Below are 16804 nucleotides of genomic sequence, written 5' to 3' on the forward strand. Positions count from 1 at the left end.
TCCAAGCTCTAAATCACCTTCACAGTCCTTCACTGGACTCAGTCCAGTGAGTCCATGCCTCTTTCGTATTGAGGGTCCAAGAACTGGATCCAGCATTTCAGGTAAGTCTCACCAGTGCTGAGTAGAGGGGAAGGATCACCTACCCAGCCTACTGGCAATGCTCTTCCTACTGCAGCTCAGGATGCCACTGCCTTTCTTTGCGACAAAAGCACATGTTCACCTTGTTGTCCACCAGGACCTTTTCTGAAAAGCAGCTTTTGAGCCAGTCAGACACCAGCCTACACTGCTGCACAAAACTAAGCTTCGCCAGGTGCAGACCTTTGTGTTTCCATTCCACTGAACGGATTTTCCCTGCACTGTGCATTAGAGACAATCCCTCAAATGGCACATAAAATCTTGATAAAAATAGTGCAGTTTAGCTAGAAGTGAGATTGTTACAAAAATGCATTTTTTATTTTTATGTGGCTTTTTCCGCCTTATGACTTATATTCAATACTCTTCACTAGCTGAAAGTGAGAAGTAGTAGTGAAGTTACATCAATACCCTAAATTTCCTTCTCAGAATGCCAACGGAGTTTAGAATTCTGGCATGTGACACCAAAGCATGAGATACATATTGAATTTTTTACAGAGATAACAACTGGGAACAGTATTGCTAGAATCTATTAATAGAAAGTAATTATTCTCTTTTTAATGAGGAAGGGGGAAAAAAAGCACTCAAATATCTGAGACTGATTTTGCCAGCATGTTTTCGTCAGTTCTGTAGTGAGTTTTGTTCACAAGACATTATCCTACCTCGAACAAAGACATAACCACTGTACTCTTCATAGTACTCCCCCATTGCCACTCGTAGGGTGTAAAGACCTTCATCTTCCTTGTTTGCATGAGTCAACGTTAATGAAGCTCGCTCCCCGCTCCACTGCATCTGGACCCATTTGGATGGTGTAATAAGAACACCTAGGAATTAGAGAATTTCATTATGAGAATGAGCTGAATCTATGGAGGAGTAAATTCTGAATACGGAGAATATATTTGAATAGATTGGAAATACACAAGAGACCATTATTATTAGACGACTTTCTGACTTTGAACAAAATCACAGCTAATTCTGCTCTCATGAAAATTTTGTCTTCAATTTCAAAGTGTAACTTCAGAGAGCAACAGGATTTTTTATCAGCTGTTGCACAACTTACATGTGCAACTACTTAAGAAATGTCTTGGCATATATATAAATAGTAAAAGCTCTATGGACTTTGTAGATGGGCCATATAGCTGCTGGATCTCATTGAAATGCTTCTAATTTTGAATTTTTTAAGTAGAAAAAATTCATAGAAGGCATTTCCACAGTGCCTTACCAGTTTTCTGTGGTTTCACATCAAAATGCTAAATTTTGAAACAATTTTAGTTGAAAAGAGAAAATATTACTGTTGGAGAAATTGAGAAAGTGATGATCAAATCATAACATTCACATATGATGAAATAAGTAAAGATTTACATGAAAGAAGTTTATAGTTCTATTGTCAAATATTCTCACCATTTCTGTACCATTCAATGTCTGGTTTGAAGCGCTTGATTTCAGGACTGATGACAACTGTGCAGCCCAGACTCATTGTCTCTCCTTCTCTCCCAAAGGCTACATCAAACTTGTCGACAAAGCTGATTTCAAACCTGGAAGCATAGCCATAAGGGGTAACGGCAACTGTATAAAGGGAAAAAAAAATAATCTGGCTGTTTACTTTGTCTTTCCTTTTGTGACAAGAGTAGGAAGAAAAAGTACTTAGTGATTATGAATACAGTCTCAGCTAAAGTTTAAATTATAAATAGGAACAATATATATGTTGTCATCATCTTCAGGGTATTTGCAGTGTTAAATAATCCAAGCCCTTTCTATCAGAAAGAATCAACTATTCCTTTGTTCATACAATTCTAGTTCTTACAGATAGTTAATTTTATCAGGGAGAGACTCCTGCAGAATTTCATTTCAGAATTTTCAAAATTTCAGATCTATGTGTTTTATCATCAGGTTTGTTTTACAACTTAAAAAGTCTTCTATTTATGATTAATTTTTTGTTCAAGTCAAGTTGATCTTTAGCCTATATGGTTCTTCTCTTTCCCGTTTTAACTCCTTGCTCTGTCTCAAAGCAATCATGTGCCCGCTAAGCCTTTATTTTTATAAGATAAATAAACCCTTTGGGGGGCTATTAATATAAAATGAACTCTCCAATCCCCAAGGCATTCAGGTAGTCTGTTTCTGTATTTGCTCCCGAATCCATCTTTTCTGATGCTGTATGTCCCAGGTTGTGCAGTTTTTCAAACAGAATATCCTATGTGCTTACACTTGTGCTATACATACATGGTACAGGGCCTTACATGTTTCTTTTGAAAACAACTCAGCTGATAAAACCTAAGGCCACATTTGCCTTTTACGCAACTGATGGAAGCTGTGATCAGTCTTCCTGTGATCAATGGATATATGCAAATCGCCATCTTTCTTTCCCGTAACCAAGTGATAGATCCTAAATTACATTGGAAATGTATAGCATTATATTTTGCAACGTGGCACATAATCTTGTCTCTATTATTTCAGAGCTTTGGCATGTAAATGCCAGCTAGTATGCCTTTGTAGCATCTCTCTGATTCTATTTGTGCTGCAGTAATAAAAGAAAAGTCCAGAAGTGTCATCTGTCAAGCCTTTCCTGGGGTCCCTAGTGCTCTTCATCCACATGGCATATGTGGGTAGATTTGTCTTGTCATCATAGAAGCATCTATGCAATACTGTAAATAACATCAAAATGCCAGGTTCTCAGGTAAAACAAACTACAGTTTTTACCTTCTCATATCCAAAATAGTCAAAATGAGTTCTGGATATTTGATCTTTTCTGTGTATTTTCCCAACTAATGGAATCACATAGGCAGCAGACAAAAATAATTAAATCATATACTCTGCTTAGGCACATGCACCCCCTAGCTTTTTTCCCAGACCATGTTTTACATTTTGCAAAAGATGAAGTGTCTCTCTCGTTGACAGATTTTATTTCACAGCGATGTACAACATTAACAAGATGTTTCTTATATGAGTCAATATACCTAAAAAGCAATGCCATTCCCCTACTGGTGAGGCATCTGAAATTGTAGGGCTCAGGACCTTTATAAATCAGACCTGCTTCCTTTTAAAATTATGTTACTAAATATTCTGCTTAATCATGTGTCATGATGTCACAACTATAAATGGAAGTGTCAAACAAACATATTGTAACTTACATGGAGACATGGAAAGATTTCCAGCATGCAAAAGACTTGCATCAATTTCTCCTTTGTACCCTACATGGAAAAAGACAAATCCAGTCACTATCACCAAGAGGTAAAGGCTCTCTGAGCCTCAAAACCAAAACTGGTAATATGCATCTTAACAAAAAGAACTTGAAGGAAATATTTTGCAACCTACTCTTTACCACGAGGGAAGCATAAACTGAAACTTCTCCTTTAACATTCATGGCAGAGGCCCTATACTGGGCAGTGTCGTCAAATTCACATCTGAAATTATAGAAATGATTAGGCAGAGCACACATTTACTCCTTCTTATAGCCTCTCCTCTGTTTTAGATTAAGACAACTCTCAGAAATCTGGGTAGAATCTGTAAAGTAAAAGACAGACACGCTGGACACTGGATTGATTGCAACCATTAAGTTTTTTCCACTCTTAAAACCCAGGGTTTGAAATAAATGTCTCTTTTCAAATATCACTTACATATTTGCAATTGAGAATACAGCACAAGCAGGGCAAACTATGTGATAATATTTATCTCTAATTTACTATCTGCTAATAGAGTAAAGGAAGTGTGCAAGCTGTAGAAATGGTAGATTTCGTAAAATATTTTCAAAGGGCCCCTAGCAGTATATAAATTGTCAAATCTAGATTGTTGCTGATAGGGTCTCATATTGTCAATGTTTTTAGTGAAAAGTAACTGCAAAAATTTCCCATTTGGAGGATGAGTACTGTTAAAGATCTTCCTTGTGTATAAGTGAGGACATCTCGGTTCTGTTCCTCATTTCAGTAAGAACTATGAACTTTGCTGTTTTTGAAAAACAGGTAACTCACGTATTTTTACCCTTAGCTGAATTTTTTTTCATGTTTAACTGCACTCATCAAGCAGACAAGTGGGAAAAATAATCACGAACGTCCCACATGTTTCTGATTCAGCCATAAAGAGGATATCCAGGCAACTCAGGTAAATTACATATCCTCCATTGAGGTAAACCAGAACTTCTTCAACCTTTAGGAGACAGCATTCGCCTCAGCTGATATTTCTGATACCTCTGATACCACCTTACTTTGTATCTCTTACATGCCCAAGAGATATGTTCACATTTTGCAGGTCTCAATCCATAGCAATGTTTCAGCATAAGGTGTTTGTTAAATTATCTAGTATTGCCTTACGTGGTAATCTCCAGTGAGTGCAGTCCATATCGGCTTTCAATGATGTACTTGCCAGGGTGAGCCTGTACATCAATGGGCACGTTGTTTTTGTACCTATGGAGAAGCAAAGAAAGAGTATGTCACAAAGAGAAGGGTATAATTATATACTTTAAAAATTGAAGTGCTTGATATTTGAAATAGAACATCAGTTTCTGCATGGGAAGACTACTTCAGAAGTGTAGCCTCTGGTTTTGTTTTCCAATTAAAAGGAGAAAATAGTCTTGAGTGAGATGAAAATCAGTTTATGTTACCATGAATTTCATGTTACTACTTGTAAAGGAAAGGAGAATTCACGAGCAACACCTCAGAGTTTTGTAAATTGCAAACAATGAAAATTCTGTAGCATTCTTACTTACTAGGTATTACATTTTGTTTGGTTTGCATATTTGATCTACTTTTAAAGCCTCCATATTCACTAAAATGTCAGCTAAAAAGTTAGCTTTTTTTTTTGCTTGCGTAGCTAATGTAACAGAAGTCCTGATGGGGTTAAGCTGGTATACAGTATAAGTGTTTTCTGGTACAGGAATATCTTCAGGATGGAAAAGTTTACTGTTCAAAATTCCCAATAAATAATTTGAAGGAATGAATTAATCAGTACTGATCAGTAGTGAGCTGATACTGCTAATTTCAGAATTTATATCAACAGCTTGAGACTCTCTCTGTGAGAATTCAGTGGTTCATTGTAAGTTCTTCCTCACCATTTGTTGCAAAAAATGTTGCCCATTCTGGACAATACTTGGGGTAATCAGGTAAATGTTTGAGTGAATCCCATCTTAAGCAAGTAAGTATTCCACTGGTAATATGGAATAAACTGGCAATAGAAGTCTAATAAATTACACACTGAATTGTATTCAGTACATTTGGGATTTATTTAAGGTCTATAAAGAAAAAATGTTTCCTAGGAGAGTGCCCTATTTTAGCTTTCCCTGTTCTCCATAGGGTACATATATGAAGAAAGTGGAACAATAAATGGTGATAGATAAAAGTATCTTCATCTCTTACTTTGACGTAGCTTAAATAAATCTTTCTCCTCATAAGAGATAACCAGATAAAGAGCTTTGCTTCTTTGTTTCAGATTTTAAATTTTAAATCTCTCATGACTTTCAGTCAGAAAAGGGAACTGGTCTGATATCAGTGGCTTGTCCCACTTCACCAAACAAATCAGTAATTAGCAATTTTATTTTTCCAAGAATATTATTAGTTTATCTCAAGGTGAAGCTATATCTGCAACAAATCTGAAAATTGTCTTTCAGCACTGTCAGTGTTATGAAATAAAGAATATTTCCCTGGCTAGAAATATTTAGGCACAGTAATATATTGGGATTTTTTCAAGTGCCGAAGTCAGCAAGGAACATAAACCCTAATGATTTTTATCCCGACCTTCTTCTCAGTAAAATGTCTATGAAAAGGGACTCAATGCAGGGCAATACTCTCTATTCTGTACATCAATCAGTTGCAGAGATGCCTGACCTCAGTACAGATCTCCTACTCTATTATCCTGGCTTAGACGAAGAATAATACATGGGTTCAGCAAGAGTAATCCATTCCCCACAACTCTTCACCTCATTTGTGAGGTGGTGCCCCCCCGAGACTGATCTGCCTGGGAACACCTGGGAGCCTTTACATTCCATCTAGTGTGTCAAATAGTTTAGAAAATAGAATAGTGCCATCAGTTCCTAATATTTTCCAGGGAATATGAAATCCTGGAAAACAGGACTTGACTCCAAAATCTCTTTAACTTTTCTCCAAAGGGCTGGGCAATGCTTGGATCCTATTGGCAGCGAAGTTGTTTGGTAGCAAGGGGTGCTGTGCAGAAATTAGCTTTAACTGGTCATGCCAGCAGCAAGAAGACTTTCACTTCTTTTTCTTCTTTATCAAGTTAGTAAAAAATAATTGTTTCAATTTTGGCTTATTTATATTCATCTATGGGAAGAATGGGGCTCATGTGTTAGAAGGACCTCTTGTTATTTCTGGAAACGTGAATTCCAGAGTAGCCAGGTCATTAGCTAATGTTGTACTGCAGCCTCCCACTGTCATTAGCCATTGATAGTTTATACTTTCTGCTGCTGGTTTCAAATGTCCTGGGTTTTCCATATGCTTTTTTTTTTCCAAGGGAGTCAGAACAGCTGCATCAGACAGTAAGATTTTATTTAGAGAAAGTTCATGAAGCTTTACAGTTTTTAGGCAGAGCATGAAAAGGTCTTCTTTGCTTATACAAAGAACGACTATTTAGAATACTGGACTGACATTTTGTTAGAAATGCTGAATGAAAGCTGACAGATCCAGATCAGCACTTTTCCATATCTCAGAGCAAAGACACCTGCTGAAACGGATGTGAGCTCTTTTTTCCATTAGTAGCCTGTGGCAAACTGAAATCCCTTTGGATTTGTAAAACGTTGTATTAATTTCAACCATCCACATTTAGCACTCAGATGAAAGGCTGGTTCACAGTGAGAGCACAGGCAGACAGCTGAAGGCTTGGTTTAACCGTGTCAGGTTTTGGGAATAAGGTGAATCTCAACCAAAGTGAAAATGACCCAGCTCTCATGTTCTTGGGTAGGATTCATATTACAGAGCTGGATGACAGCCATGAGCATAGCTGACCATTTCTTATGCCCAGCTGAGACCAGATCCCAAGGGTTTGTCTGGAATCCTCTTCAGGAGGAATGTCAACACAGGACACTCGCATCCTTACATGACAGGAAAACTGTCTCCATGCAGAACCTGGCTATTGGTCATCAGAGTCCATGGAGAGAGATCACGTGACTTTGTGGATATCAGCTCTGGCCTATTAATGTACCTCTCAGTAGCATTTTTTGTCAAACTCTGAGATTAAAGTTTTTAAGACTTAAATAAATGCAGAGTCCCTTAAGCAATTCAAGTAGCAAATCGCATAATATGAGTATTATGTAACATCATGACATAGTAGATGTTTTCTGTTGTCTCCACAAATACAAGTTCCGTAGGACCTACTCCTGTTAATGCTGAATACAGGCTTAATCTTTGTTAATTTTAAAAACACATGCATACATTTTACACGCAAATTCTTGAAGAGTTTTTTTAACTAAATAATGAACATCATATCTCATTTTATGTCTGAAAAAAAAGTTATTACTTATTATCCTAACAACTTGATGATATATATGTACCATGAAAGAGGTAAGAAAGATCAGCTGAACGGATAGTGAGACAGTAAAACTTCACAAGTCACTGTTAATCGAGCTAAATTCAATTCTAGTCAGGGTAAACTTTAACCCAAAAGTCAAATTAGACCTTCAGCTATGACTAAGGAAGGTATTTTGGGTTTATTACAGCAAAGATTTAGTACAAAGACCATTCAAGTGAATAGAAAGTTTCCAATAGCTTTCAGAATATTTGGATGGTTCCAGTTCTATCTGAAGTCTTTGATTTCAAAAACGATGATGTGTCTGCTATGAACACATCATCATCATTGAGATTTCATATCATCATAATGAGATTTCAGTTTCATAGAGATTCAGTACTACAGCTGCTCAGTAGCCAAGGAGCTTGCTCTTGACCGAAGCCCGCTTTAACGCTTCAGGGACATTAACATCATTTGTAGACTAAACAGAAGTATTTGGAAAACATTCTTAAAGACAGTATGATAAATTAAACTGCTATTTTTCCTTCATCATGGGACAGAAAGAATATCTTTGATATCTCTACCAAATAAAGGAAAAAATCTATGTACTCCTAGTGCTGTTATGCAAAGTACTATTTTGTCTTTTAATATTTTGCTCTCTTTTTGTACAAGGTAACTTGAAAGGTGTTTGACAGGCCTGTCATTAGTACCTGACTTTTTTTAATTAAACTTATACTTTTCCAGAAAAATGATCAGATTCACTGAGATGGCCTCAGATATTGGTTATCTGGTGACTTTCAGTGCCAGAGATACAAACTTACCAGGTAACACGGGGTGCCGGCCAGCCAGCCACAGAACAACGAAATACAACATTTTCCTTTTCCCAGATAGTGTGGGAACGAGGCTCAATGATAAACTCGGGAGCATGTAAGAGTTTATCTTGATTCAACTTTTTATGGAATGCCTGAGTCTCTTCTAGCTAGAAAAGAAACATTTTGTTATAAACTTGACTATAAAACTTGATTATAACAGCAGTTGGAAGTGCAAATTATTAATACACACCAAAAAAAAGCAAAAACCCCTGTATTTTTTATTTAAAACTTCAGACAGACATACTTAATGTATTTATCTCACCTTGACACAGCAAACAAAGTTTTCGTTTTCCAGAAGTTCTCCTTCCACGATAGCTTGGAAGATTTGATTTTACTGGGGTTTTTTCCTTAAAACTATTCTAAGTAGAATAATTTTCCACATTTAATTACTTATTTATTATTTTAAGTACAGAGTGAAATGTGGAATGGGCCTGAAACTCAGATCTCTTCTGTACTTTTGCTCTAAAGCAAGACTGTGTATCCTAAATCATCTCTGACAGACCTACTCTCAAACCTTTCCTCATGATGGGATCTTTCCCAGGATAACTAATATGCTATAAATCTTGCTTTCTGCAAACTAAATGATTTCTTTTCTGCCCTAACTTTCACCTATCTGGGGAATTAAAATTCCTGTATTGAGATTAATAAAAGAAGACAGATTTCATAATCCTCTCAGTCTTTTATAAACTGGACGATATCTCTTTTCCTTGGAATTTTTTCTTGATTCTGGACAGGTTCTATTTGTCCTCAACATTCATCAAACAGTCACTACTCATTATCATAGGTCCAACAGACTCCAACACAATTAAATAACTGCCCTTTATGTGTTAGTGGTAATACTCTAGAATGGCATTTATTTTTGTACGACTGATGTTCAATTGACTGACTGACATTAAATTTCTCTCAGGTCCTGAAGTACTTCTACCTAGCCAGGCATTCCTCATTTATTTGATCTTTTCCTTCTATATGTAGTAATTTCCATTGGTTGTTATAAAATTTCACCTTCACTGTTTCTCAATTTTTGAGATGACTTTGAATTTTTATCTTGTCCTTCAAAGTGTTTATACCCTTCCCAACCTTATGTCATGAGGATATTTTATAACTATATCACAAATTCTTCTGCTCAAAATAGTAATAAATTTGCTAAATAAAACATATTTGAACTTGATATGTTCTGCCAGTCTGGTCATAACATACTTATAAGTATGCTTTGAATATTATTTTTTAAAAAGCAGACAATAATGCATACAATTAGAGATTCAGTTCCAGATGTTCCTCCATAATTTACACATAATTTACCACAATTCACCCTAATGCTGCCCTAATTTACACTCTATAATTAGAACTCTGAGGTGAACACCATGGACAAGCTTGTTCTGAGGCTGTAAAGTCCAGAAATTACCAATCCACCTACTTATGGGCAAGATACATATATTGACAGCTTTATTCTCTGCCCAGCAGCTGCCCCATCATCTGGATGAATGATGCTGTGCCGTTTAACCAAGTGTGGGCATGACCAAAAAGCATACCCTGGTCCTCCACTCTGTCCTTTTCTCCCAGCACAACAGAAGTGTGCCTGGTGCCTATCTCAGGCACAGTGCCTCTTTCGTTATCCATCTGACACCCAGGCAACAAGACTTGTAAGGAATTCAAAAGATTTCCATTGAAAATACTTGGAGGTTTTTACTACTGTTATTGCAATTGCCCATGGAGTAAATCAGGCCCTGGTGTGCTAAGCACTTTACAAACACCAAACAAAAAAGACCCGCACTGTTTACAAGCCTAGATGTTCATTTCTACTCTTTTACCGTTTTTTTCATGGCCACACGTTCAGCAGACTCCCGGATCGCTACTTTCCTTGATTTTTTTTCATGATGCTCCTCTTCAGAAGTTGACTTGGCCACCTTGCTGACACTAACTCCTTCACCTGTGGCAAAAAGGTTCCTCTTGGCAACGTATGCAGCACTTTCTTTAATTCTCTCTTCTTCAGTGTCTGTGATCCCACTGATATTCACTTCTCTGAAAGAATTTTTAAAAAAGAGAATCTCATTAGAAAATGATGAGAATATATTTCCTTTATACTTTCTATCAAATTAGCCACCTACAGTGGCCAACGCTCTTTTGTAACATATTTCTGCTACTACAGTGTCATATGTATTCAAAGCAGAAACATGGAAGGTTCTGCAAAAAGACTATTTCACTATCTAAAGACATAGCCATTTTCAGCACCTCTTCGTATAACTATATCACACACATTTTCAGTTTAACCATTATCCTGCTGTGGTTTTGCATTTCCATCACCATAAAGAGTAGGGTAAGGCACACCCAGAGATCTTTAGTTATTGATTTATGGCTGCAGCATTCATAACAACACTACCAAAGGGGCAGGAGACAACTGAAGCTGTATAACGATGTCCTCACTTGTTGTTTATACAAAACCCCCGCATAACTGTATATAACTAAAAGTTCTCCTTGTTTGTAGAAAAGTCAGTCTTGTAGTGCTTTCAAGAAGGTGATTAAGGATCTTCTTGAAGCCTGCTCCTCAGACTTTTTACAGGGGTGAGACACAAAGAACAGTTACTCTCAACGGGTCTGGTCCTGTTTTCCCACTCATATGTGGATGTACCATTGCAGTCATATTGTTGTGATATCATCAGGACATTATAGCTGCTGTAGTAGTGCATACACAATGAGAGTTCCTTGACTTAAGAAGCATTAATATCCTTCTGCTAAATTTAGTTGTTTTAAGGTGACATTAGATGACACACTGAAAACAGGTTCTGTTTAAGTTCTTATTAAGTGCCATCTTGCAAACACTGTAGAGACAGCAGCCTCGGTTTCCAGAATGCACTCAAGCACAGCCTCTCTATTTTATAGTAAAATGCTTACTACAAAGCAAAAATATTAGGAAGAATGATTTTTTTCTGTTTTCTTTTAGATTGCCACTATTATGCACTTGAAAGCACATCTCAATACTCGAGAAAATTTGGATTTAAACTCACAATTAACTGTCCAGCCCCTTAGCTATGAAGTCAGTTTGGTGAGATGCAAAACAGCCAAGCAGTCGAATTTGCTGTAAACTTAATTACATTTAAAAATTGCTGACAAGACTAAAAACCTTACTTAACAGCACAGAGCTTTGACCTATGTCAAGCTCAGCTTCCTGTGTTTTGGTCTGCATTAAGAAGATGATCCTTAAAGAATCAGTGAAATGATAGATTCCCTTCAAGTAGGCACATCAGCTGCCCCTAAAACTATAATCTGAAGCTACAGGTATATATGGCCAAGATGTTTTAAAACAATTTTTAAAAATCAGTTTAATCAATATGAATATGACTATCTACATTCAGTTTAAATGAATCCATGGCATTTTTCTTCAAAGGCAAACTGATATTATTTCCTCCTTAATTACAGTAGTTAAGATCTCAGCAACTTCTCGGTATGGACTGATTCCTCAAGGAGTTGAACATCTTCTGGGAGCTGATGAATATCCTCAGACTAATATAGGACTCATCCTAGTCAACTGCAGTTGTGGTTCGCAGGTGTTTTTGATCAACAGCATTAAATATTTAGATTTTCTGATAATTTCTTCCTGTTATAATCCTCCCAGATCAAAGAGAAATGTGCTTCCTGAAATGATGAATGTACTAAGACAGCATATGGTAGTATTTAAGAATTAATTCAGCAATCATGTCTCAGGGGTTTTAGTAGAAAACACTTTTCAAGCAGACATAACAAGATCAAACTTCCATTTTGTGGCACACACAAAATATAATTTTAAGGGTATTTGCCATCTACAGTCCTTTGGCATAGACTTATTAGTGGTTGCAAATAGTTCCACAAGCCACACTCAATATTTTTAGCATCTATGGCATTAAATCAAGCTCTGAGTGTTTTATTGTCTAGAATGCTGCCTGGTTGTCCATAATTTTGTTTTGCAAGGATTAGCCCAAGTGTTTAAGAGGAACAGTTGTAAAAGTGAATAATCTGAGCAAAGGAGTTTTTTACAGCAGAACGTGAAGGTTCTGAAATAGAACTAAATAATGGAAATGGTGACACATCGCTGAAGGTCATCCAGCAGCATGGGCAAGAGCTCCAATGAACCCACAGAGAGCTGACCTTTATAAATAACTATTCCTTTTTAACAGCTATCTGCCCATGGGAAACAACACATCAATTTCACAGGGGAATTTGGGAATGACATATAACATGGACATGGTTCAGCGGCCTTCAGCTGTTATCTTTCAAACAAGAATAAATATCTGACAGGATTGTAGCACGCAACTTCCACAATCTTGGCATGTGGTCATGAGCATGATGACAACAGAAAAAAGCCTAAACCCGATACCATTTCATGCCATGTTGAGTTGGGCACCCTAAAAATCTCTTTTTAACATTTATTTTAAAAGTAATCAAACAAACTTTTTGGGTCATTTCAGTGGCAGAAAAGCACACACAGCTTTCTGAATTGCCATGTACAAAAAGTAAGATTGATATCAACAACATGAAGAAGAGAAGAAGAATAGTAACAATTATATAAGAATCTGACAGTATCTTTTAATGTAGGATCCCAAACTACTGCACAGACACAAATAAATGAAGTTACACACTATCACATTGAGTTAGATATTACCATATGCATTAAGAAAAAAAAAATTAAAATAAAATGAAAGTATTTCTTAAGATTTGTTAAGATGTTAACATGATGTGCTAAGATCACAGGGGCCTGTAAAAAAGCAAAGTACTAATTATAAATTGTGTTTTTCAACTATTGTCCAACACTGTAAATTTTACCTTTGTAGACTTAAGATACAGTAAAAAAGGGGGATATTTGTGCTTGAGGACATGGGAGGATGAGGAATCTACTGCTACATAGGTATAAGCACCGTGTGACATGCAAAAGTAGTGAGAAGCCTTGAGAATATGGAGAACATGTTATTACAAGTTTTGTTTAGACTATCACATAACTATTTATGTATTTCTATCACAAAAGATACAGAGGATACTCCAGAGCAATTTTTTTAAAAGGCAACACTGTGTTTCTTAATGTTGGTTGGATCAAAGAGCAGTGAATCCAACACAGGAATATACAAGGGATGAGACAAAAATTACTCTGAGATAGTGGGAGGGAGTTAATAAAACCAAAACTGCTGGTCTCATCACAAAAGCATCATAAATGCTCAGAAGGCCCGAGCAATAATATCTTCCACTGACAAGCTGGAACTCAGTTTCATACAAAACCACAAGTTTGGATACAAAGCAAAAGCGCCATTGGGTGTTGACTAAGCAGTAGACAGAAAAGCACGGGCTCCCGGAAACAACTTGGAAGGGTCCCGTGAAAAATCCTGCTGTGCAGAGGAAAGACAAGTTGTAGGGAGGTTTCTGTTCAACCGTAAATAGGCAAAAAAATTTTCTCCTGGCCTCTAAGCAGGAACCAGTTCTCCACACCACACCCCAGTATGTATTAATCTGAAAAACTGACTATGCTGGAAGTGTTGGACATACCTACTAAAATCACTATGCCATACCCCAAAAAGGGCAGGGGATCCTCCTTGCTCACGTTGGTTCTGGTTTCCACATAAAGTTCACATTTAGCTTTACTGAGAACACTGCTGCAGTAAGATGTATTACATCAGTAGTAACCATACAAGAAATACCACCAATACGTGAGATCAGTATGAATAATTACAATGGATTTGAGAGGGTGTTTGGTTTCATTCCAGGTTTTCCCTTTGCCAGGACAAGACATTAGCACATTGTTTTGTTGTTTCTATGTTTAATGCTTGGTAAGAGACATTTGATTACAGAGTAAGTCTTCAAAACAAAAGAATAAGCTAAATAATGTGGACAACATGCTTGTCAAGTTCCCAATAAGTAGGGTTATAATTATATTTTCATTTCATAGAAAGTGGCCCTGACAATGTGTTCAAAACACAGTCCTGACACATAGGTTCATTCGTCCTGGCTGTGGATGATCAGTGTCTGATTTTCTGCCAGTCAGTTGACTTCTCCTTATCTTTTTATCACTCACGTGAAGTGCAAACTATCACTATGAGACCCATGAGTGTAAAAATAGATTAAAGGATTCGTTATTTTATAATTTGTTAATAAAATGTCAGAAATAATATACAAAATAAAACATACCGTCCTGTGAATATGGGCACTGAATAGTCCATGGCTTCGTTCTCTTTGTCCTCAGATGTCAAATTCTGTTTTGCTCTCTTTGCTTTGGGACTCATCTTATAGGATTGATCTTCAATCATTAAATTGGAGTTTTTCAGTCTGAAATAAAAATTATATTGTTAAATTGAGGAAAAAAAACTGTTAAGAAGAACTCCAAAATACAATTAAAGTACTAAAATATGTTGCTGTCTTGCTTTATAGGCAAGAGTTTATAAATTTTTATAGCCATAGCTTCAGAGTTATTAAACACATAACCAAATGTACTTTTAACAAACTCATCATTACAAACATACCACTGATGCCCCTTGATATTAAATCTATAGAGAAAATAAACAATATACCTGATAGAAATGTACATTTAATAGCTCTTGGTTTGGGGCTTGGAGAGTTCATAAATCCAGTTTTAATAGATCCTGAAGTCACTGAGATTACTGAGTAATTCTGAAGAATGCATCTGAACTCATAACCTCTACATTTTCAAAATTTACAGTTCTGAAATTGTCTGGTTCTGAAACAAAATGGTGGTGTGCAAATATATCCAAAGTAATTATGCATTTAAGTTTCTCTGCAGAAATTGTACAGCAGAGTCACCAGTGTTGCCATTTCCACTGCTCTCCCAAACCACTCCAATCCAGTAGAAGTGAAGAGCTGAGTGAAGTAGCACCATTTAACATAGCACAGAGAAATGGAGAATGAGTGGAAAGGAAGAAGAGCAAATCAGAGGGAAGGTTGCCCCCCCCGTCAGCCTGGGAGGGATTCTGAGGACTGCGAAGCATATTTGAGGCAATCATTTTAGGTTCATTTTTGACATGGTTGCAACTTGTGTTAGCGAAGCTCCAAACACTTTCATTCTCCTTTCCCAAAGCAACACATATCTAACTCCCAGATCTACGGAATATGCTAATTAGTTGTCAGCCTTTTATAAATCCCCAAAGTTTATTCATCCCTGTTGCAACATCACCACACTGATGGTCTGGACATTTTTCTACACAGCATAAGCTCACCACTTACATGTTCAGATACAGGAGAAGAATTAATGCACAGAGTTTCTCAGAAAGGCTCGTTATCCCAGCCATGTACCACTATCAGGGATTGTCTTTCCTCCCTTACCCTGGATATCTTACACAGCATGCTGTACACATATAATCAAAACTCACGCTAGCACTGGGTCCCTGAGAATGTTACACATGTATAATGCAGCATTACAGATATTATATCCTTGGGCTAATGTTTTCCTTAGGCTGTATCCCTGAAAAAGTACCAAGATTCAGAGGTGTCTCCAACACAATAAAAGTGCTTAATTTCCCAAATATGTAGTAATAATCTATTCATTGAGATTGTCTGTAAGATCACACTGGTCCGGTTTCATTCTCCCGTCTTTATTTCCTTTGTTTCTTTGTGCCCATCCTTTTGCTCAGAGTTCTCTCCCTACACAGTCCCTGCTAAATCAGTCTCCCATTCTCTAGTTCTCTTAATGTCTTTCCTAATGTATTTTTTTATCCTTCTCCATCTAGTTCCTTGCTTTAACGTCACATCCCCTCCCACATCTGCTTTCCAGCCCTCATCTTTTTGCCCTGCCACTTCCAGCACTGTCAGCAAGAGTTTCCTTTCCTTTAGCTCCCATCTCATCAGGCCCAACTGTATTCAGCTTGCCTGGCATTGCAATGAGGCAGCTCCTCTCCTCTGTGTTCCCAACTGTCAAAAAGAGCTTGATACAGGGGGTAAAAACAACCATGCACTGATTCTCCTTCCTTCCTCCTTTTCCTGTATCCTGGTTTCCATGTAAAGAAAAGCACAGCCAGTGAGGGCCTGTGGTACACACTACAGGACTGGGGCCAAGGCTTTTCCACGTTAGACACCAATGAGTTAGACAAGGCACAGATCACGTCTACAGTAGAGAGATGTTGTGGGATCTGACACCAGGCACTGGTGGAAGGGTGTCCAAGAGAGGCAGATCCAGCTCTAGGGACAGAAATCCATGCAGAAAACACTTGGGCACAGTCCAGAGAGAGTACTATAAAAAGGATTTTGTGAAGCAGGATATGCAATGGCCTCACTCCTGGATTGGACAATGATGTGGTACAATCACTAGGGCAAACCACAAATGTACTGGGAGAACTCATCATCAAATAAGTGATGTGAAACATCAAAGGCAAACTACTTCCATTACT

General features: G+C 37.3%; 1 protein-coding gene across 2 annotated transcripts in view; it reads right to left on the reverse strand.

Annotated features, from left to right (window-relative positions):
• The window catches only part of MYOM1 (myomesin 1), a 71800-nt gene that overhangs the window by 43810 nt on the left and 11186 nt on the right, over positions 1–16804 (reverse strand). For both annotated transcript variants that reach the window (XM_018081179.1, XM_025895910.1), the window contains 8 exons: positions 14595–14732; positions 10259–10469; positions 8400–8557; positions 4437–4529; positions 3445–3533; positions 3261–3320; positions 1534–1698; positions 795–956 (listed from right to left, as the gene is read on the reverse strand). In XM_018081179.1, the coding sequence (XP_017936668.1) occupies positions 795–956; positions 1534–1698; positions 3261–3320; positions 3445–3533; positions 4437–4529; positions 8400–8557; positions 10259–10469; positions 14595–14732 (1076 nt within the window). The remainder of the gene's footprint in view (positions 1–794; positions 957–1533; positions 1699–3260; positions 3321–3444; positions 3534–4436; positions 4530–8399; positions 8558–10258; positions 10470–14594; positions 14733–16804) is intronic.

The sequence above is a fragment of the Manacus vitellinus genome, unplaced genomic scaffold (assembly GCF_001715985.3).
Source record: "Manacus vitellinus isolate BGI_N305 unplaced genomic scaffold, ASM171598v3 scaffold_1_pilon, whole genome shotgun sequence".
Taxonomy (NCBI): Eukaryota; Metazoa; Chordata; class Aves; order Passeriformes; family Pipridae; genus Manacus; species Manacus vitellinus.